At 50.5% G+C, this 23,914-nt stretch overlaps 1 protein-coding gene across 1 annotated transcript; it reads right to left on the reverse strand.

Moving 5' to 3' along the window:
• Nucleotides 1–104: 104 nt before the first annotated feature.
• Nucleotides 105–21,365, reverse strand: SLA2 (Src like adaptor 2). The gene is made up of 8 exons (XM_037043992.1): nucleotides 21,062–21,365; nucleotides 17,730–17,875; nucleotides 15,182–15,281; nucleotides 14,764–14,850; nucleotides 12,709–12,812; nucleotides 2,178–2,327; nucleotides 1,348–1,480; nucleotides 105–931 (listed from the first exon to the last, which is right to left on the reverse strand). Exons 2-8 carry the CDS (start codon nucleotides 17,830–17,832, stop codon nucleotides 769–771), a joined length of 840 nt encoding a protein of 279 aa, XP_036899887.1. The 5' UTR covers nucleotides 17,833–17,875; nucleotides 21,062–21,365; the 3' UTR covers nucleotides 105–768.
• Nucleotides 21,366–23,914: the final 2,549 nt, after the last annotated feature.

Genomic DNA, 23,914 nt, shown 5'->3' on the forward strand with positions numbered 1-23,914 from the left:
TCTTCCTCTCCCTGCTCCCTTAGCAACTTCATCTGGCCTCTCTCCCTTTATGGGTTTAGGCTGAATTGAAGCCTTGGCTTTGGAGACAGAGGGCTTAACGCTCAGCACAAGGGCCACAGGGAACTCACATCACAGTATGTGAGGCTCAGAAGGTGTCATTTTGCATTGGGCCACCAGATGGCAACGCTGGTAAGGCTTGGCCAGGTCCAAATGACAAGCTGCAAAATGAAGCAGAGCTGAGAGCTATGGTGGTCCAGAGAAGGGGCTTGATGGGGACATTCGAGGACATGGACTGTCAGGGGTCCTGCTTTTTGCTTTGGGGTCAGGGGGCAGCTGGACAGCCCAGGTTCTGCTGCTCTGGTAAGCCATCTGTCTCCTCTGCTTTCCCGTCCCTCGTAAAGTTGGGTTTTTTCTTGATGCTAGTAGTGGTTTCTGCCTTTTGGGTGGGACTGGTTAGCAGGGAGGGGTTTGAGTGGGACTCTACTGGCTGGAGAGGAAGATGTGCTGGAAAACTCAAACTCGGGCACTGACTGCATCAGGCCGCAGAGGGAGTTCAGCCTCTTTGGAGCCCTGACCCTGTCCTCCATCCGTCTGTGTGTGAACCAGAGGTTGCCGGCAGGGTCATGGCACTTGGGGGAGGCTATGACTTCTTAGGGCCGAGAGGAAGGAACAGAGGGAACAGGTGGATCCTGACTGTGCCTCTGTGTCCCTCCTGCCCTGGCAGTGCACAGCCTTGCCTCTGGGTACTCAGGCTGAGCTGTCAGCGTCCTAGGTGCTGTAGCGCTGGTTCCCCTTTCGGCCTTTGCTTTCGGCTTTGGCATCGTCCAGGATGTCATCGGTCAGGCTGATGTAGGAGCTGAGGGCCTCCCGGAGCCCCTCACTGAGCAGGGCCGCCTGCCCTGAGGCAGAAGCTTCAGAGAACAGGAGGGAGCTATGGAGAGTGGAAAAGAGCCAGGTCAAGGAGCACTGTCCTGAAGTCACCACACCACTCACCATCTTTAAGTCCCTGCTGCTGAAAAGTTTGCAGCGGTTCCCCATTCTCTATCAAGTGAAACCCCAGCTTGACTTCTCCCCTCAGGACTGGGGCTCTTCGTTCTACCCCATCTTATCTGGCCTCCCTCTCGTCCTGGCCACCTGGTAGTCCAGGCATGCCCTGCGTGCGTGCCCACCTTCCCCTCCCGGCCATTCCCCCCTACACGTGCTGAGCCTGGGCTGGCCTCTGAGAGCTCCATCAGTGCTCACTGGCTCCCGTATCCCCGCAGGTGACAGGCTCATTCTGGGTTGTGGGTCCCCAGGGGTAAACTCTAACTCCTCTGTTCTGCCTTCATGTTCCAGGGGTCCCCTCACCTATCCAACTCTTTCCAATTGAGGGGCTCCGTCTGCACAGTCACAGGTAGGGGTATGTCCTTCCCAGGCACTGGCGCGGTTCTTCGCAGGGCACAGGGCTGCTTGAGGAGGCAGCAGATGTCATCGGCCAGCTCTGAGAAAGAGACCTAGACCCTGACACGGTGGACTCCAGCCCTTCTTTCCTCCCCGACAGCCCCACCCTCATCCCGACAGCTCTACCTTGGCAGATGGAGCGTGGTCTAAAGAGTTACAGGGCATAAGCCCCAAACTGGGTCTCCTACAAGCTGAGATACGATCAAAAGTCATCCTGGGCTACGTCTGGGGAGACTGAATTGACTGATTTGGGGTAAGTTGACAGGCCCCTTTGAGCCCAGTCTCTGGCAGTGCCTGGGGAGGACAGTGCCTGGGGAGGCTCCGTCTCCGCTTAGGCCAGTACCTGTCGCCTGAACAGCCCTCCCGCAAACCCCTGATCGGGGGCACTCTGCCCCTCTGCATCCTCCACTGCCTGTTACTGCACAGGCACCGGAAAATGCTAAGAATCAACTGAATTCCACAACAGCAACAGATCTGGGCCTAGTTCTTGGGGAGAGAAAGCTTTGACTCAGAACACAGTGGTGAGCGAGTTACAGGCCTGCGCTTACACGGTGGGTCTGTCAGGGCGTGGGATAGGGAGGGCTGCCAGCCTGCGTTTCTTGTTTCAGGGACTGGCATGAAGCTAGGGAGGCCCTTCCATCTGTCTGGATATTCTTTCAGGTGACATGTCTAAGGACACATTGACCCCTACAACCCGAATCCTAGTCTACTCTCATGGAGGCAGGGGGAGGCCATACCAGAATAATGGTCCACCAGGGCCTGCAGTGAAGGGAAGGTGAGGCGTGGTGAGATGTACAGCCAGCCATTGTCAAGGCGCTGGATCCTGTAGTGTCTGATCCGGTCCCAGGATGCAGGGCGGCTGAGGCGGACTGACAGGGAGTAACAGCCTGAGGGGGAAAGGGTCCAGGGTGGGACTGAGGCCCTGCAGGACCAGCCCTGCCCTGGCTGGGAGGAGAAAGAGGTGAGGTGGCCACAGAGAATAGCCCTGAGCCCATACGGAAGAGAAGTTGGCAGGGAAGGACAAAGTCTTGCTCTCTTGGTCATAAATGACAGTACGGATCTAATAGATAAGGCTCTTGTGAAGATGAAATGAGGTCACGGACACGCAGCCCTCAGTACAGAGCCTGACACAGTTTAAATGAACACTCAGCGTTGGCTGTAAAAAAGACCCAGGTGGGCAAGAGAGTCAGAACATGGAAATGTGTCAGAGGTGTTGGCAAGGACATGGAGAGAGAGAACTCCCTCACCCTGCTGGAGAAGAGAAGTGGTACACGCGACTGGAAGCGGTTAGCATGAACTAGGCCTCACAACCCAGCAGCTCCACCCCAGGGTGTTCCCTTAGAAAGGCATGAACAACATTCACAGCAGCACTGTTGGGAAAAGCCCGCGAACAGCCCACGTGCACTCAACAGGACGGTGGATGATAGAATGCGAGACCATGCAGCAGTGAGTTCATAACGACGACACATATAAGCACAGCTAAACCTTAACAATCATGAGCAGAAGCAGCGAGTCCCAGAAGCATACACTCTTCATGATTCTATTTATGTAGTCAAACTATTACACATGTATGGCGAATCTATGAAGAAAATAACTGATTATCAGTGAAGTATATGCAAGGGGCTTCAGAGGGACCGTACAATTAACCTGGTAATTGGGCACCTGGGTGCTGGTTTTCTTATTAGTCTTTATATATGTACAGTATATACATGTATTTGGCAGAATTTTTCCAGTTTTGCTTTTTTTTAAAGATTTTTAATTTATTTATCTTTAGAGGGGAGGGGAAGGGAAGGAGAGAGGGAGGGAAATATCAATGTATGGTTGCCTCTCATGGTTTCCCCTGCTGGGAACTGGCCCGCAAACCAGGCATGTGCCCTGACTGGGAATCGAACCACGATAGTGTGGTTCGCAAGCCCGCGCTCAATCCACTGAGCTATACCAGCCAGGGCAGTTTTGCTTTTTTTTTTTTTTAGTTTTTAAGATCAACTTCACTGAGGTATAATTTACATATAATAAAATGCACACATTTAAAGTGCACAGTTTCTTGGATTTCAACAAAAGTTTTAAAAAGCTGGTTGAGCCCTGGCTGGTGTAGCTCAGTGGATTGAGCACAGGCCTGGGAACCAGAGGATCACAGTTCAATTCCCAGTCAGGGCACATGCCTGGGTTGCAGGCTGGTTCCCTGCAGGCCAGCTCCCAGCAGGGGACGCTCAAAAGGCAACCATACATTGATGTTTCTCTCCCTCTCTCCTTCCCCTCTAAAGATAAATAAATAAATAAAATCTTAAAAAACAAAACAAAACTGGTTGAACAAAGAAAGCACATGGTTGAAAAATATAGGAAAAAAACTGTAAAATCATTATAATACACAGGTCTCCGGTAGTTTTCAGCAGAGAAGGATGCATACCCCACCTTGATAGCTAAGGAGGGGTTCATTTCTTAAGTCAACACTCCATCAAAGCCAAGTAGGAAGACAGTGCTTAGTGAAATGGCCGTTATTACTATCATCTAATGATCTAAAACCATCTGTAACTTTCATTTATTGAGTGTGTAACTATGTGCCTTATATGGATTATCTCATCTAATTCTTATAACCACCCAATGTGGCAGGTACAATCATTCCTTCCTCACAAATGTGACATGGGAAACTGTGTCACAGATGACCGGAGGGGGCAGTGAGCCTGTCACCTATGGGAAACTGTGTCACAGACGACCTGGAGGGGGCAGTGAGCCTGTCACCTAACCTCTCTCTGTGGAATGCTAACAATGCTAACAAGGGCAGGGCAGGAATGAATCCCAGCCCACAGGCACCGATTAGTTTTAAGAAGCATGTATTTATTTATTTATTTTTAAGTATTTTATTTATTTATCTTTAGAGGGGAAGGAAAGGAGAGAGGAAGAGAAACTTCAATGTATGGTTGCTTCTCCTGCATCCCCTGCTGGGAACTGGCCCCTGTCGGGAACTGGCCTTCAACCCAGGCATGTGCCCTGACTGGGAATCGAACCGCAATCATCTGGTTCCCAGGCCCGCGCTCAATCCACTGAGCTACGCCAGCCAGGGCGGAAGCATTTGTTTTTGAGGAAGTGAATTAAACGTTCCAATGAAAGGGCAGAGATTTTCAAACTGCATTAAAAAAAAGCAAGACCTAACTATATCATAAACGTATTTTGTATATTAAGACCCAGGCTAAAAGTAAAAAAAGAATATATCATGTAAACATTAACCATAGGAAAGCTAGAGTAGTTATATTAATATCAGACAAAGTAAAATTCAAGATCAACAGTATTACCAGGGATATGAGGGACATACCAAGAAGACACAAAATCTTGATTGAGTGCCGGCCTGAGAACCAATGGGTTGCCAGTTCGATTCCCAGTCAGGGCACATGCCTGGGTTGCAGGCCAGGTGCTCAGTAGGAGACATGCGAGCGGCAAGCACACATTGATGTTTCTCTCCCTGCTTTTCTCCCTCCTTGCTCCTCTGTCTAAAAATAAAATCTAAAAAAAAATCTTGAGCTTGCATGTACCCAATTACAGAGATTCAAAATATATAAAGCAAAAATGACAGAATGAACAGAAAATATATATCCATAGTTATAATTGGAAATGTCAACATTCCTCTCTCAGAACTTGGTAGGACAGAAAATCAACAGGGCTATGGAAGACGTGAACAATACAATCAGCCAATTCGACTTAATTAACACAGAACACTGCACTTATTGAGGATACACATTTTCCTTCCAGTGCATATGGAATATTTGAGGTGGACTTTACACTGGCCTGTAAAAATAATTTTAAAAGATTGAAATCATTAAAGGTTTGTTTGCTGATCACAACAGAACAAAAACAAAAATCTGTGAGCTCAGCTGAGTCGGTACTTAAGGGTGCATTTCTAGCTGTACATGTTTCCATTTAAAGGAAAAAAAGTATAAAATAAACTTCCACCTTAAGCTACAAAAATAAGTTTAAATAGAAGGAAGGAAAGATAAAGCAAAAATAAAATGGGAAATAATAGAGAAAAATCAAATCAAATGCTGATTCTTCAAAAAAAAAGATTTATAAAACTGATAAACCTCAAACTAGACTGATGAGGAAAAACAGGAGCACACAGATTACCAGTATCGGGAATGGAGGGGGGCATCGCTACAGGTCCTACACACACTAGAAGGGTAATAAGGGCGTAACATGAGCCACTTGATGTCAGTAAATTCCACCACTTGGATGAAATGAAGAATTCCTTAAAAGACACAAGTTACCAAAACTGACACAAAGCAACAGAAATTCTGAATAGCCCCATATCTGTTACAGAAACAGAATTCAACCCTGGCTGGTGTGGCTCAGTGGACTGCGTGCTGGCCTGTAGGCCGAAAGGTCACCAGTTCGGTTCTGGTCAGGGCACAGGCCAGGTCCTCAGCGGGGGGCCTGTGAGAGGCAACCAATCAATGTGTCTCACACACAGCCATGTTCCTCTCCCTTTCTGTCTTCCTCCTTTCCTGTCACTCTAAAATAAGTAAAATCTTTTTTAAAAAAGGAAAAAGAAACAATTTATAATTTTCAAACTTCCCACAAAGAAGACCAGGTCCAGATAACTTCACTAGTGCCCTGGCTGGTGTGGCTCAGTGGATTGAGCGCGGGCCTGCGAATCACACGATTGCAGTTCGATTCCCAGTCAGAGCACATGCCTGGGTTGCAGGCCAGTTCCCAGCGGAGGACTTACGAGAGGCAGCCATACACTGATATTTCTCTCCTCTCCTTTCCTATTTCTCTCCTCTCCTTTCCTTCCTTTCTAAAGATAAATAAATAAAATCTTAAAAAACTTCACTAGTAAGTTCTGTCAAACACTTGAAGAAGAAATAATACCAATTTCACACAAATTCTTCAAGAAAATAGATGCCAGAACACTTCTCCACCCATTTGATGAGGCCAGCATTACCTTGATGTAAAAACCAGACATTACAAGAAAAATATAGACCAATATCCCTCATATATGTATACACAAAAAATCCTTAATAAACTATTAGCAAAGTCCAGCAATATATAAAATACATTATGGCACCCTGGCTGGTGTGGCTCAGTGGACTGAGTAGTGGCCTGCAGAATGAAATGTCGCCACTTTGATCCCCAGTCAGGGCACATGCCTGGGTTTCGGGCCAGTTCCCCAGCTGGGGGCATGTGAGATGCAACTGACTGATGTATCTCTCATACATCGATGTTTCTCTCCCTTTTTTTCTCCCTTCCTTCCCCTTAAAGATTTCAGTAAATCTTTAAAACAAAAAGTATAATAGTTTCTTATTGCTAGTTCTATGAAATTAAATGAATAAGAGCCTAGTGGTCACCTGTTGGCAGGTGCTTCTCACTCTGTACAGGGGGAAGAACTGCAGACTGACCTCTCAGCTGCCCATACTGTACCCTGCTTGTTTATGCTGAGTCAGTCCCTGCAGGGAAGTCCTGGTATTCTCTTCCCTTTCTCTCCACCCCCACCCCCGCTCCGTCCCTCCCTTCCTCACCTGAGGACATTTTTTCAGAGAGAGAAACATTGATGTGAGAAGGAGAAAGAGAAACATCAGTTGGTTACCTTCTCATATGCACCTCGACTGGGAACCTGGGTATGTGCCCTGACTGGGAATCGAACCCACAACCTTTCAGTTTATGGGATGACGTTCCAACGAGCTCAGCCACACCAGACAGGGCTCTGGCACTGTCTCTCAACCAATGGACTGAAACTCGCCCTGTTCAATCAGAACTGCACGATTGTATCCTCATTTGCATCTATACCAAACAATCAGAACTATCTTATAATGACCAATCAGAACTGTATGAATTTGGAAATCTTGTTGGCATAAAAGTGGATGATTGGGAAGTTTCTCTATAAAAGGCGGCCTCCACTTTGTCTCAGCAGAGTGCCCTTTCAGTTTCCACTAGAACCTGCATTTCCCTGGTTTGCAACTTGCTTCACCTGAATAAAGGCTCTCCTCCTCTGCACTTTTCTGGATATCTTTTTGACAATGGGAACAGCAAAAATGTTCTCACCACTTCATTCATACTAGAGGTCCTAGCCAGTGCAATAAAGCAAGAAAAAGAAATAAAAGATATATGGATTGGAAAATATACTGCATTTACAGATGATGTGATCATATATGTAGAAAATCCTAAGAAATCTACAAAAAAAGCTACTAGAACTAACAAGTAAATTTTGCAAGGTACAGGGTACAAAGAGAAGGGTGGAGTAGGGTCCATGCTTCCTTTTCTTTGTTCTCTATCTGATTCTAGAAGCTCCTTGACCTCTGTACTTCCAAGAAGAGTCTCTTATGGAACTGTGCTGTGACCTTGAAAAAACCTCTATTCAGAAAGGGCTGAATATCTGAAAATAGGCCCCAGAGGACAACCAACCCAACTAAACCAAATGACCAAGTCCCTACATCCTCTGCATGGTTCTTCAGCCACCCACTGTGGCCACTGCTACCACAGTTACTAGAACCAGGAAGGGTATGATAAGCAAGCCCTGTCAAACCCATATAGAGCTATCAACCCCACTGTGGGGACAGGTCACCTACCCAGGCCATCTGTGACTGGCCTATGTGCCTGGTATCCTACCTTCTCCCTGCACACTCCAGCCAGTCCCAAGTACCTACTGCTGTCTCCCAGTTCCAGGACATCACCTTTGTAACTCAGACTCCCCAGGTTCAGATCACACACAGAGCCACATCTATAATGCCATCCCCCCACCTGTGTCTTTAACACACATTATTTAACCTCTCAGATCTGTTTCTTCATCTGTAAAGAGTGACAATGACTGTCCCAGTCTGACCAGATCAATGCGAGGATTCAGGTGGTAAAGTAGGTAAAACATTTAGCACCGTCTGGCACGTAGCAAGCACCCGATAACCCTTATCAGACCCCTGGCCCTTTGCTTGCACTGTTCCTTTTATATGTAGCCCTGTTCCACCTGAGTAACCCCCGTCCTCCCTTTACAACTCTGTTCTGCTCAAACGACTCCTTCTCCACAACACCCTCTCTGCCTAAGAGAAGCCCCAGCTGTAGACCTGCCCAGGCACTAGTGCTTTGTGGCACCAAGAGTCCTGCTCTGCCATCATCTGTCCCTCAACCCTGTCCCTTCCCCTTCCCCCACCCCCCCACATACACAAAACCAACCATGAGCCTCCCACGGGATGGTTCTGAGTTGTCCTCCCCTCTGTTCAGAAACAGCAGCACTGTTCATCCATTACTAAGCCCCTCCCCCTGGAGTCATCCTTGACTACTGCCTGCCTCTCAAACCTCACATCCGACCCGACAGAAAACCCTGCTGGCTACATTCAGAACACAGAATCTGACACTTCTCACCTTGTGGAACCTGCAGTGACTTTCCACGTGGCTTCCCAGTTTCACCCTACTCCTGCCAAATTCTGTTCCCAGCAGTCAGGTTGCGGGGGGAATCAGCTCACATCACTCCCCTACTCAGAGCCCTCCCTGTCCAAATCCGAAGTCCTCAGACCCTGGAAAGGCTTCAGAAGGCCTAGCAATGTCACAGCCTGGCCTGCAGGGACCTCTGGGGTCAGGCACCACGCTTTCCTAGGTGTTCCTATGATGATGCCAGGAGGAAGGGTGGGGTCCACAGTGGGATCAGTCTAGGAGCTGTGTGTGGGAGGAGGGCTTAGCAGGATCCCCCTGACCTGAGGTTTCTGAGAGGCTGACAGCCCTGAGGAGGCTGAACCTGGACCCTCCACTGTCTGCAGCCTGAGGTCAGGAACCATGAGTTAGCAGGCCTGACCCCCCAGGAGATGCACACTGTTTCCTAATGGACAGAGTGACAGAGGTGAGCCCCTCAGTGGCAGGTAGCATGTCTTACTCATTAATTACCTTCACAGTATCCAGCACAGAACGGACACACAGTAGGACAGCAAGAAAGCAAGGGGGTGATGCTGTTGGGGCCTGGCCCTAATGCTGACCTCTGGAGAAATCCTGTGACCTCCACAAAGTCTTCAGTACCCCTTCACAGAGCAAGGTTTCGGGCCTGACTTGGGCCCTGCCCCAGTGTCCCCCAGCCTAGAACACAATCAGGTAAGGCAGAGGGACTCTGAGGAAAGGGGGTTGGGGGGCTTTCCCCTCCCCACTCCAGCCTCTGAGTAGGGCTCCTGGGAGCTCACAGGCCCCAGGCCTTCCTCCTCTGTTGACACACCACAGGCTCAAATCCCGTGCAGAATTCCCTTCCCAGTGGTACATCTGGACCTTGGGCCAAAGAATAGCTGGTTCTAATATCACTCATTCAGTCAACAGCTAACCACTGTTACATATGACAAGACGCACTGTGTAAAAGTAAAACACATGGTCTCTCAATACTTAATTCTGGGTTCCCTTGATTGGAAGTGTGTTGTCAAACTTAAAAGAACATAAGCACCATGGAGGGTGGGGGCGTTGTGAAGGAAGCAGATTTCTGACCCCTGTGCCAACATTCCGTAGGTCTGAGGTGGGGCTCGAGACTGCACTGCCCTCACTGATGTAGCTCTGTGGGTTGGGCATTGTTCTGCAAGCTGAAAGGTCACAGGTTTGATTCCCAGTCAGGGCACAGGCCTGGGCTGCAGGCCAGGTTCCCAGTTGGGGGCGCATGAGAGGCAACCAACCGAGGTCTCTCTCACATGTTGGATGTTTCTCGCCCTCTCTTTCTCCCTCCCTTCCAGCCTCTGTAAAAAGAAATAAATAAAACCCATGGAGGCATAACTTAAAAAAGAGGCAGCACTGTCGAGCCCCCCCGGATGATTCCTGTGCGCTGAGGTCTGAGAAGCACTCGGGCCTTCAGGGCTGTGGTGTTCAACTTCTTTTGACCACAAACCACAGTATGAAATTTTACACTATGACCCAGGACACAGACAAAAGTTTGATGAAAGCAATCTTTTCCCCAACCTCAGTGATGTCCTCTCGTGTTTTCTGCTGTGTTTCGTTTCACTCACTGGTCCAGATGCACTAAATCAGTGGATTACAGAGCCCTGGGATTCCACCCTGGCTACACCTCAGAGTCAGCCAAGTCAAAAGACACGCATCCATCTGTTCACTGCGGCACTGTTTACAACAGCCAAGACATGGGAGCAACCTCTGTGCCCATCAATAGATGAATGGATAAAGAAGAGATGGTGCATATATACAGTGGAATATGACTCAGTCATAAAAAAAGAAAAAGAACGAAATCTTGCCATCTGCAACAACACGGATGGCCCCAGGGGGTATTGTGCTGAGTGAAATAAGTCAGAGAATGACAGATGCTGTATGATTTCGCTTATATCTGGAATCTAAAACAAACAAACAAATGAACAAGCAGACCAGAAAGAAAGAAAAAACAGAATCACTACCTGGGGGGCTCTTACAGATTTCAGGACTCAGGCCAAACCCCTGACCAATTAGATCAGAAATTCTGGGGGTGGGTGCGGGCCTCAGCAGTTTATAAAGCTCCCACAGACGATCCCAACGTGCAGCCAAGGTCTAGGTCAGTGGTTCTTAAAGTGCGGTTGGTCCCCAGACCAGCAGCAGCAGCAGCAGCACCTGGGAACTTGTCGGACAGGCAGATTCTCAGGGCTCACCCCTGAACTACCAAATCAGAACTGCTGGGTGTGGGGCCAGTTCTCTGTTCTAGCCAGCCTTCCAGAAGATTCTGCTGCCTGCCCAAATCTGAGACCCACTGGTCACTAACAACCGCACCAAACTGATTTCTTGGCCCACAGATGAGTAATGGCCTCCAGCTTGACAAACTGTCCAAAAGGAAGCCCCAGATGAGAGATTAGAAGTTAGTCCCAGGGAAATGCCTGCCTTTCCTGCAGAATTGGCAAATTTCTTCCTTTTTCAACACTGAGAGCTACATTCTGATCTATCCCCGTGGTGTTGGCTACAGGCAAGCTCAGAGTCAATGTGGATCCTCGTCTGCTTTCTCCTTTATTTCTCAGCTCTATGTGCCTTCTTTGGAAAGGGGCAGAGAGGCAATAGAGCTGGTCAGCATGTTCTTGGGGTTGAACTGGGCCAGAGAAGAGGGGCAGAGCTGAGCTCGAAGCACTTCCTGTGGCTTTCAGTGCTCACCGGGGCCCGTCTACACACCCTGACCCACGTAGGCACCACCACTGCGGTTTCCTGTTTGCAGCTGCAGCCCTTGGACCCAGCCCCCACCCCTACCCTAGAGACCTGATGGGTGTGCGTGAGGGTGGGATGCTCATGCTGCCTGGAAATAGCAGGAAGGCTGGGGAGAGGTCAGCCCAGGAGCTCCATGAAGAAGGGGAGGAGAGGCAAGGGCTCACTGGGGGAGCCCCAGGAGGGAGATTGAGTAGAGAGTGAAGGACCCCCGCTGCCCATCACAGCTGGTTCACAGTAGGACAGGAAGCTGGTCCTCACTTCCGAGTACCCCCTCTCCAGCCCACCACTGTGCTCGCAGTCCCACCATGACTATCACTTGTGGGTCTTTCTTGGGTGTTCAAAGTGAAATGAACCCCAGTAGGGTTTGAATCCCAGTGCTGCGCTTCTTAGCTGCGCCTCCACAGGCAAACTGTTTCTCTTCTCCGAGCCTCAGTTTCCTCATCTATAAAATGGGGACAGTGGGAGAACAACCCCCACAGGACTGTGTGAAGGAACTGAGAGGGCCTAACACAAATGTGGGCGCTGCCACTCCTTCAACGCCCCTCTCTGCCTCTGTTGCAAGGGCCTGAGGGCGGCAGCTCAGAGGGGAAAAGGGCGGCAGAGACAGGCAACATCAACTTTGCATAGTTTTTCATTTGCAAAGGCCCTGGCAGCTGAGGTGGGAGAAGTCCCAAATGACTGCAACGCACGCAGCAGGTCCCTATGACTCTTTGGGCCTCCTCCTCCATGTGAACAGCCGAGGGAGGAAGGTCACGAGATGACTTCCACTGGGTTTTCTGGCTCTGACTGGCTGGTGCTCCAAAGCACAGAGACCTTGTCAGTTTGTCTGCTTTCTGCCAAGACAGCAGGACTGTGTTGTGCCTTGGGAAGGGGGAAACCGCTGCTGGTCAGAGAAGAAAATCCTGTGACTACCCTCGACTGCATGGGCTGCCAAGCACTGCTGAGCCTGGATCCCCGCTATGGGCCTTTCGCTCCCCGTCAGAGATGCAGGTTATCGCTCGGCTGCTGATGGGCTCTCACAGCAGCCACATGGCAGCCGGCCAGCCAGACTGCCTGACGCCGTCCCTTCCACTTGGAGTCTGACCTCTACCCCCGTCACATCACACATAGCTCTTGACATTCAAGAGACAGGCCCAGGCTGGGGCCGAGCTTACTCACCTCTCCTGGTCTGGCTCTCTCGAATGAGGAAGGCCCCTCCGGGGTTCCCAGGCAGCAAAAGCAGTTCCTCAGCTTTCTCCCGGCTCAGGCCCTCGTACAGCCACCTGGAGAAGCAGCAGAGGCGGGTCAACCTGGGGGTGAGTGGGCTGAGATGCTAAAGGAACCCCTCCTCCATCTGGGGGCCTCAGAGTTCCTCTCCTACTGTGAAGAACTGGCCTCAGGGTCTCCAAGGGCTCCACCCCAGCCTTTTCTACCTGGAGATCTCATCCCCAAGGGTCCGGAGAGCCGGGGGCAAGTTGGGGGACCCTGGCCTTGCTCCACCACTGCCAAGTCACCTACCACCTCCACGCTACTCACCTTTCCAAGCCTTTACTCTTCCAAGAATTGCCTGTGTGTGCGAGTGTCTTTAATCTTAGCAAATGCTTTATTGGACATTTTAAAGTTTAACTTTGGAGCCAAAGGTATGCAGGCGAACCTTTATTCATTATCACTGAAACATAACTAGCACTGATGCTGATTTGTGGACAGAAAGGCTGAAACTCAAATGTTTAAAATGTCTAAAGCTTTTTTAATTTATTGCCTTTAGAGAGATAGAGAAAAGGGAAAAGAGAAAGAGAAACATTGATTTGTTTTGTTCTACCGATTTACGCATTCATCGGTTGCTTCTTGTACGTGCCCTGGCAGGGACTAACCTGCAACCTTGCCACTCGGGGATAATGCTCTAACTGGCTGAGCTACTCGGCCAGGGCAAGACATCTAAAATTTTGGAATATATCACGCAGCTCAGTGATCACTATACCTGCCTCCCAAAGCACAGCCCTTCCTCACCCCTGCTCCTCAGTGCCTTTCTGTGCTGGGATGTTGATCACTCCGATCCCACGTTTTCCTTCCTCTTTTCACTTAACCCCTATCTGTCCACATGGACTTAACTGTAATGGGAGATGCAGGGTAATTCTGTAGGAATTTTTTGGTTTCCTAGTCCATCAGCCTCAGAAGTCCCCAGGGTCACACATCCTGTGATCCCAGCCAAGGCCTACAGAAGCTGATTCAATGGAAATGGTTGCCTCTATGTCATTTTGTGAAATTCCACGGTCAAAGCCAGAGTCAGGGTTGAGCTGATTCCAAGTGAATAAGTTAGAGAAGCTAATTGGTGCTAGCAGCAAACTTAGCTCTCTTTTTATAGTAAATAAAACAAGTCTTTCTTGTGGACGTAGGAACACTGTCACACCTTACAAAAACTGAGGGTGTCAGTGAAGGAGTAGCCAGGGAAAGGGCACTCGTGGAGGCAGTCAATGCTCCCTGACTTAAACTCAGTGCCACGCCGTGGACACTGTGATGTAGAGCCGCTCCCAGTCGGCGGCCCATGCCATCAGGAAACCCATGGCAAGGAGGGCTTCACCCGGCGTGCAGATGACCTCTGTGCAAGGTTGTCCACACGCTGCAGGACCCCTGTGTCCATCTCACCAGAGCTGCACAACAGGCAGGCCCTCCAGGGCTGGAGCCACACTTTCTCTCAGAACTGAAGAGCCGCTGTCACCGCAGTGCATTTGCACGGGGACACCTTCCTGATCCTGTGTTGCTCAGGTAAGATCACTCGGAAAGCAGTTCACTTCCTATCTCTCCCCTGGACAGAATTTGCTCTGGAGTCGGTTCCTCCCGTCACTCGCTTTTGGTGAGAGATGGCTCCTGCTTTGTAGGAGACCCTGTGTCCTGTGTCTGGCTCTCCAGAGGCACCTCTCAGAAGGACAGGCCCTGAATTGGGGCACCACCCCTTTGTTTTCTTGCCTCAGGACATATATTCAGGCTGCTCACATCTGTGGCAAATCCCTTTCGGCTTCTCTACCGCCACATCCCCACCCCCCAGCCTCCTCCTCTGGCTCCCACCTCTTACAGGCCAAACTAAGAGAGCGAGCTATCTGCTCCTCTTGAGGGCAGGGCCTGGTCTGATTTGCCCATACCCGGCTTTGCTGGCATAGGACTAGGCATAAAGGACTAGGCCCGTGGGAAGAGAAAGCAGAAAGGTCCTCTAAGGCAGGGCCTGGAGTGAGAACTCACCCATGGGAGATTTTGGCCACGTGGACGCTTGGGACACTGCACTCTCTGCCCGAGACCTCCGACAGCACCGTCCACCAGTCTCCGTCCCTGCGGAGGGAAAGCAGGATGCTCCTCTCGGAAGGGCCCTCCAGACCGGATCCCACCTGAGCTTCCAGGTTTCCTTGCATCAGCCAATCCCGGTACCCCCTGGGCGGTAGGTGGCATGACTCAGGGCCCCCTGTGTGGTCTGTCCACCCATGCGTCTCCCTGCAGATGTGTCCCACTGCCTGAAATCCCACTGTCGGGGCCACACAATGGCATGGCACCCAAGGCCATGTTCTTTTCTCCGGGAGAGAGCAGCCCTTTCCCCCCTCGGTGCATCTTCAGGCACGGAGGCAGGGAGCAGAGCATCCCACACAGTGCCCTTGGAATGACTTACTCAGCGATGATGGTCAGCGGCTCCCCCAGTCGCAGTGACAGCTCTGCCTGCTCCCCTACAGGGAAGTTGCCCAGGGCCACGGCTGTGGTCCTGCTCTTCTCTGGATGGAGGGACAGAGATGGTCACCTTCTTGGCCAGCCCTTTCTCCAGATACGAGGTCTAGCACGCTCTGGGGTCCCACCATCAACCCTACCACGGGCAGCCTGAACTTGTTTTTACACATCCTCTCAGACACACGTGGAGATTCCTGTGGTGACCCCAGACAGGGGCTCCTCAGAGTTGGGGATCGCTCCTTCTCTGAACTACCTGCAGCACAGGGCCTGGCCACCCCGTGGTGTGTGGAAACGCCTGCTGCCTGAATAAGTAATGCAACCAAGTGTTATGGGGGGCGTCCTACAAAAAGGATGGGGCCGGGTGTCCAGGAGGGGCCCCTTCCCCTCTTGGAACCGCTGAGCTGCGTGTGCTGTCCTCTCAACTGCCCCCCTGCACCTGGCCGACTCACTCTTATCCTTCACTCCCCCGATGAAACGGCCCTTTCTTCGGGAAGCCTTCCCTGACAAACCCCTTAGCAGACACTCTTGGTCAGAATTCCTTAAAACACATTGCTGCCAAAATCTAACGCAATGTGATTGATTATTGGTTAAGCATCTGTCTCTGGGATTTGAAGCACCTGTCTCTGTCACTGTCCCTGAAGGCAGGGACTGAGCCTGTCTTGTCTACGGCTATGACCCTCGTGGGGCGTGCACAAGGCCTGGCTCAAAAGGCTTAAGATTTGGGATGGTTGCAAGGCTGATGGACAGATGACTCATGGAAGGGGTTGCCCCAGATCTGTGCTTCTGCTGGGACCAGAGATAAACCTACTGAGAGGCCCGTCCTTTCTCTGGAGACCCTGGCTGAGGGGGTAACACGGCTCATCTCAGATCCCAGAGGCAGGACACTTGCATGAAGGGGGTGGGAAAGGGCGGGGGTCACCCTGCCTCAGCAGCCTGGGCATGACTCAGAGCAGCCTTGGGGCCGCTGCTGGTGGCTTGATTCAGAGGAAATGAGGTGAAGGTCTGTGTGGTTTACAGGTCTCTTTCCGCTCTGCCTGCTGGGCTCCAGGCTCTCTGTGCACACTGAGTGGCTACAGGACCTAGGGCTTTGGGACTTGATGCCTGCAGGGCTGAGGTGGGGGTGGGGAGTGAGGGGTGGGGCTGGCATTGGGGAGATGATATTGGGGGCAGGGGCTGGGGAGAGGGAAGGAAGCCCCAGCCAACACAGGGGTTTTCAAATTCGGACAGCTCCTGCCCGAACACTGAACAGGCAGGCGCTCAGCTCTGCAGTCCCCCCGTTCTGTGTAAGTGTGTATCCATGTCCTTCCTCCCAAAAGTGCTGTTTGGTTTGGAGTAATCTTGTTATTTGGGATGGTTAATTTTATGTCTCAATGTGGCTAACCCAAAGTGCCCAGACATTTGGTCAAACACAAGTCTGGATGTTGCTGCGGTGAAGGTATTTTTTAGATCAGATCAACATTTAAATCAGTGGACTTTGAATGAAACACAGGGGGTGGGCCTCTTCCAGTCAGTTTGAGGCCTATGAGAGACAAACTGAGGTCTTTTGGGGAAGAGGGGATTCTGCCTCCAGGCTGAACTCTGGAGTCCTGCAGCTTTAGCTCTCCCTGGTCTCCAGGCCACCCGCCTGCCAGCCCGCCCTGCAGATCTGAGACGTGCAGGCCCCCACAACTGCACCAGCCAGTTTCTTAAAATAAACTTTGTGTCTATACACACACACGCACATGCACACTATTGGTTCTGTGGTTCAGAACTGTGATGAATACATTACCAAAACCCCAAATCAGGGTGATTTGAGAAAGGACTTGTGAGCTATTTTGGGGAACAAGAAATAAACTGGGGGCTGTAGCTTTGACATCAAAATAATAGAGTTTATTTTGTTTGTCTAATTGTCCTTAAAAGTAGCATTTTTAGTCAGGACTACCCTAGAACATAACGGCTGTCGGTTCAGCATAGCATTGTATGTGCTAATTTTTTCCAGTTGTCATAGGTCTAAACTTTGCTTCAAGTATTTAACGGCACCTCTCATGGTAAGCGGAGAAACTTTGGAGCATTACTGTCTAGTAGAACTTCCTGTGGTGATGGAAATGTTCTATAATTTTACTGTTCAATTAAGGTAGCCACTAGCTACATGGACTGGAAATGTAGCTAGTATGGCCGAGGAGCTGAATACTGAATTTTATTTCACTTAAATTAATCTTAAATAGTGCGTGTGACTACAGGCTATTGTAACACACAGTGCAGGTATGGAGAGCTACAGAAGTGGAACTGGTCTGAGAGTAGCCAGCTTAGTCTCCCATAAATTGGCTGCGGAGAAAGGGAGCCTTGGGGGAGACATCTGGATACTAGCATGCCCCCTTGGTTAGCACCTGTCACTCTCTCAGATTTTCTACTTTACCAGGCTGTTTAATGTTGACTGCTAAAATGTAAGCTCTACCTGTACGGCTCACCAGGTAGGGCCTGGGAGAGACCTGGCTGTCCTGGGCCCTGTGGCTTACCTGGTTGCTTGGTTACAGGGACCTGGTCTGGGACAGAGGGGCTTGAGCTTGAGCTTGGGCTTGGGCTTGGCAGGGTTTTCCCTCTGCTGGGCTGACTTCCCATTGTTCCCTAGCAGAAGTCTCAGAAGCACATTGTCGAGAGAAATCTGAAAGAGATGCTGTGATGGCGATGGAGCTGTGGCTCCAGGTCCAGCCCCTGGACATCCTCTTTCCCTGGCTCTGCCCTGCTGACCTCCTTGCGGACGCAGGCAAATTATCTCCCTCCCGGCAGGACCAGGTTCCAGCCCCTTCCCCAGGCTCTGAAGGTTCTCTGCACTCTGGACCCTGCTTTCTCTCATCTTTACTCTGCTGCAGCCACGCTGTGCTCCGTTTCTCGGCTGCATGTGTGTGGCGTGCCCTGCTGTTGGCTGGGATGCCCCTTTCCCCCCTTCAGGGCTCTTGTGACCCCACCCCATCCCAGAAAGTTTCCCCTGAGTCCCCAGCTCTCCCCGGTCCTTCGATGGTCTACTCAGAAACACTGCCTGAGCTGGAATTGTATTCTGCTACTGTGTGACAGGGGATAAGGACAGGGCAGAGTTCACTCCAGGCATACCAGGGTCTGTGGCTCAGGTTAGAAGTGGGCGAGGGGAATCTAGTGTCACAAGCTAAGGTGACACTGAGCAAACTTATTGGTGTCACAGGGCAAAGCAGGATGACTGGGAGGCTATATGACAGTGACTTGCAAGGCTCTGGAAGACTGACTGTCGAGCCACTTCCTCTCTCTTTGCCTCCATTTCCTCATCTGAAAAGTGGGGATAACAATACTGAACGCACGGGCCTTGGAGATAACATATGAGAAAAGCCTGGCCAGGGCCTGCTCTTCCTGGATCGCGCCCTCAGAGCCACCTCGCCACAGCTGCTCCTGGGAGCCTTCTCTTTTCTTCCTCAGGTCCCTGTTGTGTTTCTTCCCATTTTAATTATTCATTTAGTAAAGATTTTACTTAATAAGCTACTACTTCATAGCTCAATGAAGGCAGGATCTCTCTTTGCCTGCCTCCTCAGCATTTTCTAAGGGCCTGGGCCCACAGAAGGGACTCAATACACATTAACTACATAAAGTAATTGGCTGGTGTGGCTCAGTGGATTGAGTACAGGCTGTGAACCAGTCGCCAGTTCGATTCCCAGTCAGGGCTCATGCCTGGGTTGCAGGCCAGATCACCAGTAAGAGACACTCGAGAGGTGACCACACATTGATGTTTCTCTCCTTCTCTTTCTCCCTCCATTCCCCTCTCTCTAAATATAAATAAAATACATATTTTAAAGATTTTATTTATTTATCTTTTAGAGGGGAAGGGAAGGAGAGAGGGGGAGAAACATCAATGTATGATTGCCTCTGGTGTGTCCCCTGCCGGAAACTGGCCTGCAACCCAGGCATGTGCCCTAACTGGGAATCGAACCGCGATCATCTTGTTCGCAGGCCCACGCTCAATCCACTGAGCTATACCAGCCAGGGCTAAATAAAATATTTTTTAAAAAGAAAGTAATTATTAGCTCCTTGGACAGATGTCTTATCCTTAAAATAATTTAAACTCTCAGGTTTCCAGGGTAATGCTGATTTTTTTCAAACACTATTTTAAAGTGTTTCGGGGAGGTAGTTTCATTTTTTTCCCGTAGACATAGGCATAATTACACTAGTATGGAGATACAACAGGCTCCTCCTAGCCTTTGAACCGTAACACCACACCTGGGTGAGGACAAGTGTCTGTCGCTAGCCTGGACTGGGCTCTATGGCCTCACAGACCAGTCCTGTCTGGACTACAGATCCTGCCTGAGAAGAGGGAACAATGATCTGGGCAGGGGGTTTACCTTTCGTTCTGCAGTCCCGCACTGTCGGCATGCGGTAACAGTGCCTGAGCACCTGTTTCTGCAGCCCCCACGGGAAACTCGGTATTCACGGGACAGCAGGTCTTAAACATGGGACAGCTGGTCTTCCGACAGGCCCGGTCGGAAATGGCTCCTGACAGCTACTTCCTGCTGACTTTGGGATCCTGAAGCCCTGGCAGCGCGAGATGCTGCCGCTGCCTGCTCATGTCTCCTACCCCTCACTACAAAGGCACCCCTTTCGGTCAGGTTTTCAACGTTCCTGCTGCTCCCCAGCCTTTCCCCTTAAGTAGGAGGTACAGGCTCTACGCTTAACTGTGCCAACATGGATCCAGAGACTCACAGGGGAGATCTTTCCTGGGAAGCACAAGTGATTCATGTAGGCCGACCAGGCGGAAGCTGTGTGACCTCAGAAAAAGCATGTAACTTTTCCAAGTCTCATCTGTAAACTAAGTGTAACACCAAGCCCACAGGGCTGTTGGCAGGGGCTGGGGGTGGTGTTGGTGGGGTGGGGTGGGGTTGTGGAGGAGCCTGGCACAGAAAGGGTGCTCAGTAAAGTTTAGTTTCCTTTCCCCTCCTACAGCAAGACAAAGTCACCACAATCACCAACTGTACTGAACCCAGAAACTTCTCGCTGCAGGTGGAGCTGGGGGATGGGCCTGAAGGAGGCAGAATAGCACTCAGGCTGGGAGCCCCCCGTACCCTCCGCTGGCTCCCTTCACCTGCTGGGGTCAGGAAGCCTTTCCAGGGGTCAAAATGAAGACCACAGGGTGGGCAGGCCTAGGGGAGCAGCTTTGGGCCAAAACATTTAAAAGTGAGACCCTAATCATTAATTATGTGAGTATGTGAACCACTTACTAGGCATTTTCTAGGGGACCAGTGGTTGGAGGGAAAGAGTAAAAAGCAGCTGAGGTCTGCACAACACCCGCAACTGTTTTTTGATGATCTCACTGAGAGACTGGCACTTGAATCCCCTTCAGTTACAAGACCCAGGGCCCAGAGAGCACGGCCTCAGGCTCACTGCCACACAGCTCATTATTAGTGCAGGGGTAAGAGGGATGAGTTTGGATTGAGCTCCCTCTTTCCACTGAGAAATACCACCTTTCTGAGAGGAGCTGACAACTCTGGAGTTAATGCCGATTGTAACCCAGACCCCTCTCATACACTGAAGTTGGAAGGCTGGGGCACACAGAGGGCTATGGAGTCACACGGCAAGCTTGTAACTGAGATGGGACGAGACTGGGCACGCAGACAAGCCGGAGGGGGCAAAGTCATTCTCAAGAGGACAAAGGGGGAGGAGGGAGGTCTCAGTTCCTTCAGGGACCTTTAGAAATCACCTCTTACAGCCTCAGCAGAAACATTCCTTCTCCTGAGCACTTCCCCCCAACTGTTAAGCCCACTCCCAGCCTCTGAGGGGACCATCCTTCCTCACAATCCCAAGGCCATCAGAAAACAAAAATAAGCATACTTACTCGTTTCCTGTCATTAGAGGCTTGGAATGGGGGCTCAGTTAAGATGAATGGTTTGGCTGGGAAGGTTAGGGCCTTGGGGGGCCCTTCTGGAAGTCTGCCAACATCCTTAGTCCTAGAACATCCGGGACCCTCTTGGTCTAGGAGAATCTTCAGGGAGAGGTTCTCGTATCGCTTTGGGTAGCTCTGTACCTGCCTGTGGTCAGCAGTTTGTACACCTGGGATGGGGCTGGAACCGTGACTAGATGAACCACAGGTGGACCAGGGAAGAAGGCTCAGAGCTCTCTGAGGCTCCCAGCTCACATCTGCACTCTGTGGTTCTCACAACCACCCATTTCCTCTGACGGCATCACAGACCATCAAGGAGCCACCTTCCCCAAGTTCCTGTTTTCTGGGGGAGAAGCAGCTGCCTTGTCATGATCCTGGAGGGAGAGGGCTTTTCCTGGCTTAGCAGCTTGGTTTTGTCCAAGGAACATAGAACGGAGGTAAATGAGCAAGTTTCCCACGTTTACCTGACCACAATAATCACCCGAGGGGCCTGTTAGTATCAGAATCCTGGGATCCTCCCACATCTGAATGCAAGTCACCAGAGGAGCAGCATCGGAATCTGAATTTTAGACACATTCAGAGATTCCTTTGACTGGCAAGCCTGGGAGGCACTGCCTTGGAGTGATACGTCCTAACCTTTCATGTGTACGGGAATCGCCCAGGGAGCTCGTTAAACAGCAGACTTGGGCTCAGTGGGATGGGGTTCAAGATTCTGTATTGCTAACTATTCCCAGGTAATATCTATGTTGCTGGTCTGGGGACACTTTGAGTAGCAAGACCCTTGGGCAGTGGTTTTCTGATTCTGAGTGTGGTCCCCAGACCAGCAGCCTCAGCATCATCCAGGAATTTGTAGACATGCAGATTCTCAGGCCCCACCTCAGACCTGCTGAATTAGAAAACTCCATGGGTGGGCCAACAATCTTTCACAATCCCTCTAGGGGACTCTGATACACACTCTAGCTTGGAAATCACTCAGCCAGGATCAAGAGTCTTTGATGATTGTTTTTGACTCTTGTTAATTCAGTGACTGAAACTTTTAACCCAATTCTTTTTTTAAAATTTATTTATTTTTAGAGAGGGGAAGGGAGGGAGAAAGAGAGGGAAACATCAATGTGTGGTTGCCTCTCACGTGGCCCCCACTGGGGACCTGGCCTGGTACCCAGGCATGTGCCCTGACTGGGAATCCCACCGGTGACCCTTTGGTTCACAGCCCACGCTCAATCCCACTGAGCTACACCAGCCTGGGCCAGATTTTTTTAAAAAGCATAAAATGACCCACTCTACGGATAGAGCTGACTCCAGCTGACTATGCAGCTTTTGGGGGTTCTGGCCTGCTGGGGCACATTCTAGCTCAGGTTCTCCCTTCCTGCCGGGGAAGTTTGCTTTGAGACGAACTCGGAGAGCACGTGGCACGCAGAACTGAAGGAGCCAGAGTGGAGGTACACCCTCTGTAAGGCAATTCGAACCAGGACGTGTGATGGCCACTCAGTGATGTGGCCGATGGCAGGGAGGGGACTGAGCACAGGCCACACTCCCGCTCCTGCCTGCGTACTACTCTAATGCTCACCTTACAAGTTTTCCAGACCAGCCTCAAAGTGAGGTTTGCGAATGAGGGAGGAAGTACGGAGTCTCTGGTCTCAAGAAATCCTGCATTACATTCTTCCTTTCTACTCAGGGAGGCACCTAAGAATGAGTTTAAAGCCTACATCTGCTGCTTATTAGTTTGGGGACCATTTCTCATCCACAAAATGCGACTAGCGTGTATCTCACTGGGTAAATAGAAGGAAACATATAGGAAGGCACTAAAGGTCCGGCCTGTAGTAGGTGCTCAATAGAAGGCTGACTAAAATATGAAAATATACCGATTCAGAAAGAACTAAGAACTTTTCCTAGCCAGGCATCCTTGGCCAAATTGCTAACTCACCCCAGCTCTTCCCTGTCTGTAAACCATGGCCCATCCTGCAGAGCTGCCTTGAGAACTGGGAAAGACGATTTATATGGAAGAGGTTTACACAATTATCATGTGTGGTACCACGAGGCCACTTTCCTTACCTCTCACAAAGCAGACATCAAGATTTTTTGGACTGAACAGAAAGAAAGTGAAAAGAAGAGGAGGAACGAGTGTGTGGCCGGGAAGGCTGCAGCCCTGTAGAATTTGATAGGAACTGTCACCACCAGACCCTTCTGGCTCCAGAAGTCTGTCGACCAGCAATGGTAGGCACTCAGCCTGGGGACCTGCATCTGCCCACGTGCATTTGCTCCTCCTCCACCAGAACAAGCAGGGACTGTGCTGTTTCACACGTTTCTTCCGCAGGCATAGCAGCCTCGGTGTGCTTTGGCAGTAGCAGCTCCTGAGTCGTTCAAAATCTGAGATGGTGACCTCTTGAAATTATTCTTGGATTCATACAAAGACAGCCACTTCTGGAGAAATACAGCCTGGTCTCTTGGAAGAACCGACAGTGGTTGCAGTTCATTACTGAGGGTGGGGCTCAGCAACCCGCACAGAAGGCAGAGCTGTGACACGGAATGCATTCGCAAGACTTCAGCTTCTTGCCATCATCACAAACCGCATTGTCAAACTTCTCACAGTTTGGGGGTTGAGAGGAATCGAGGATGTGTGAGGTGGACTTGGGGTTCTTTCAATCCCAGCTGGGCTTTTGGTATGATCTTGGGCAAATTATTTATCCTGAGAGTTAACTTTTCACTGATCGATATGTGAAAATACCCAGCATGGATCCCATATACAGCAATTTGGTCCCGCCCTGAGCCCCAGTGAGTGGCTTGAAAGAAAGAAGACCAGCAATCGGG

This window comes from Sturnira hondurensis, unplaced genomic scaffold (genome assembly GCF_014824575.4).
Source record: "Sturnira hondurensis isolate 20B ecotype Veracruz unplaced genomic scaffold, ASM1482457v3 Scaffold0004136, whole genome shotgun sequence".
Taxonomy (NCBI): domain Eukaryota; kingdom Metazoa; phylum Chordata; class Mammalia; order Chiroptera; family Phyllostomidae; genus Sturnira; species Sturnira hondurensis.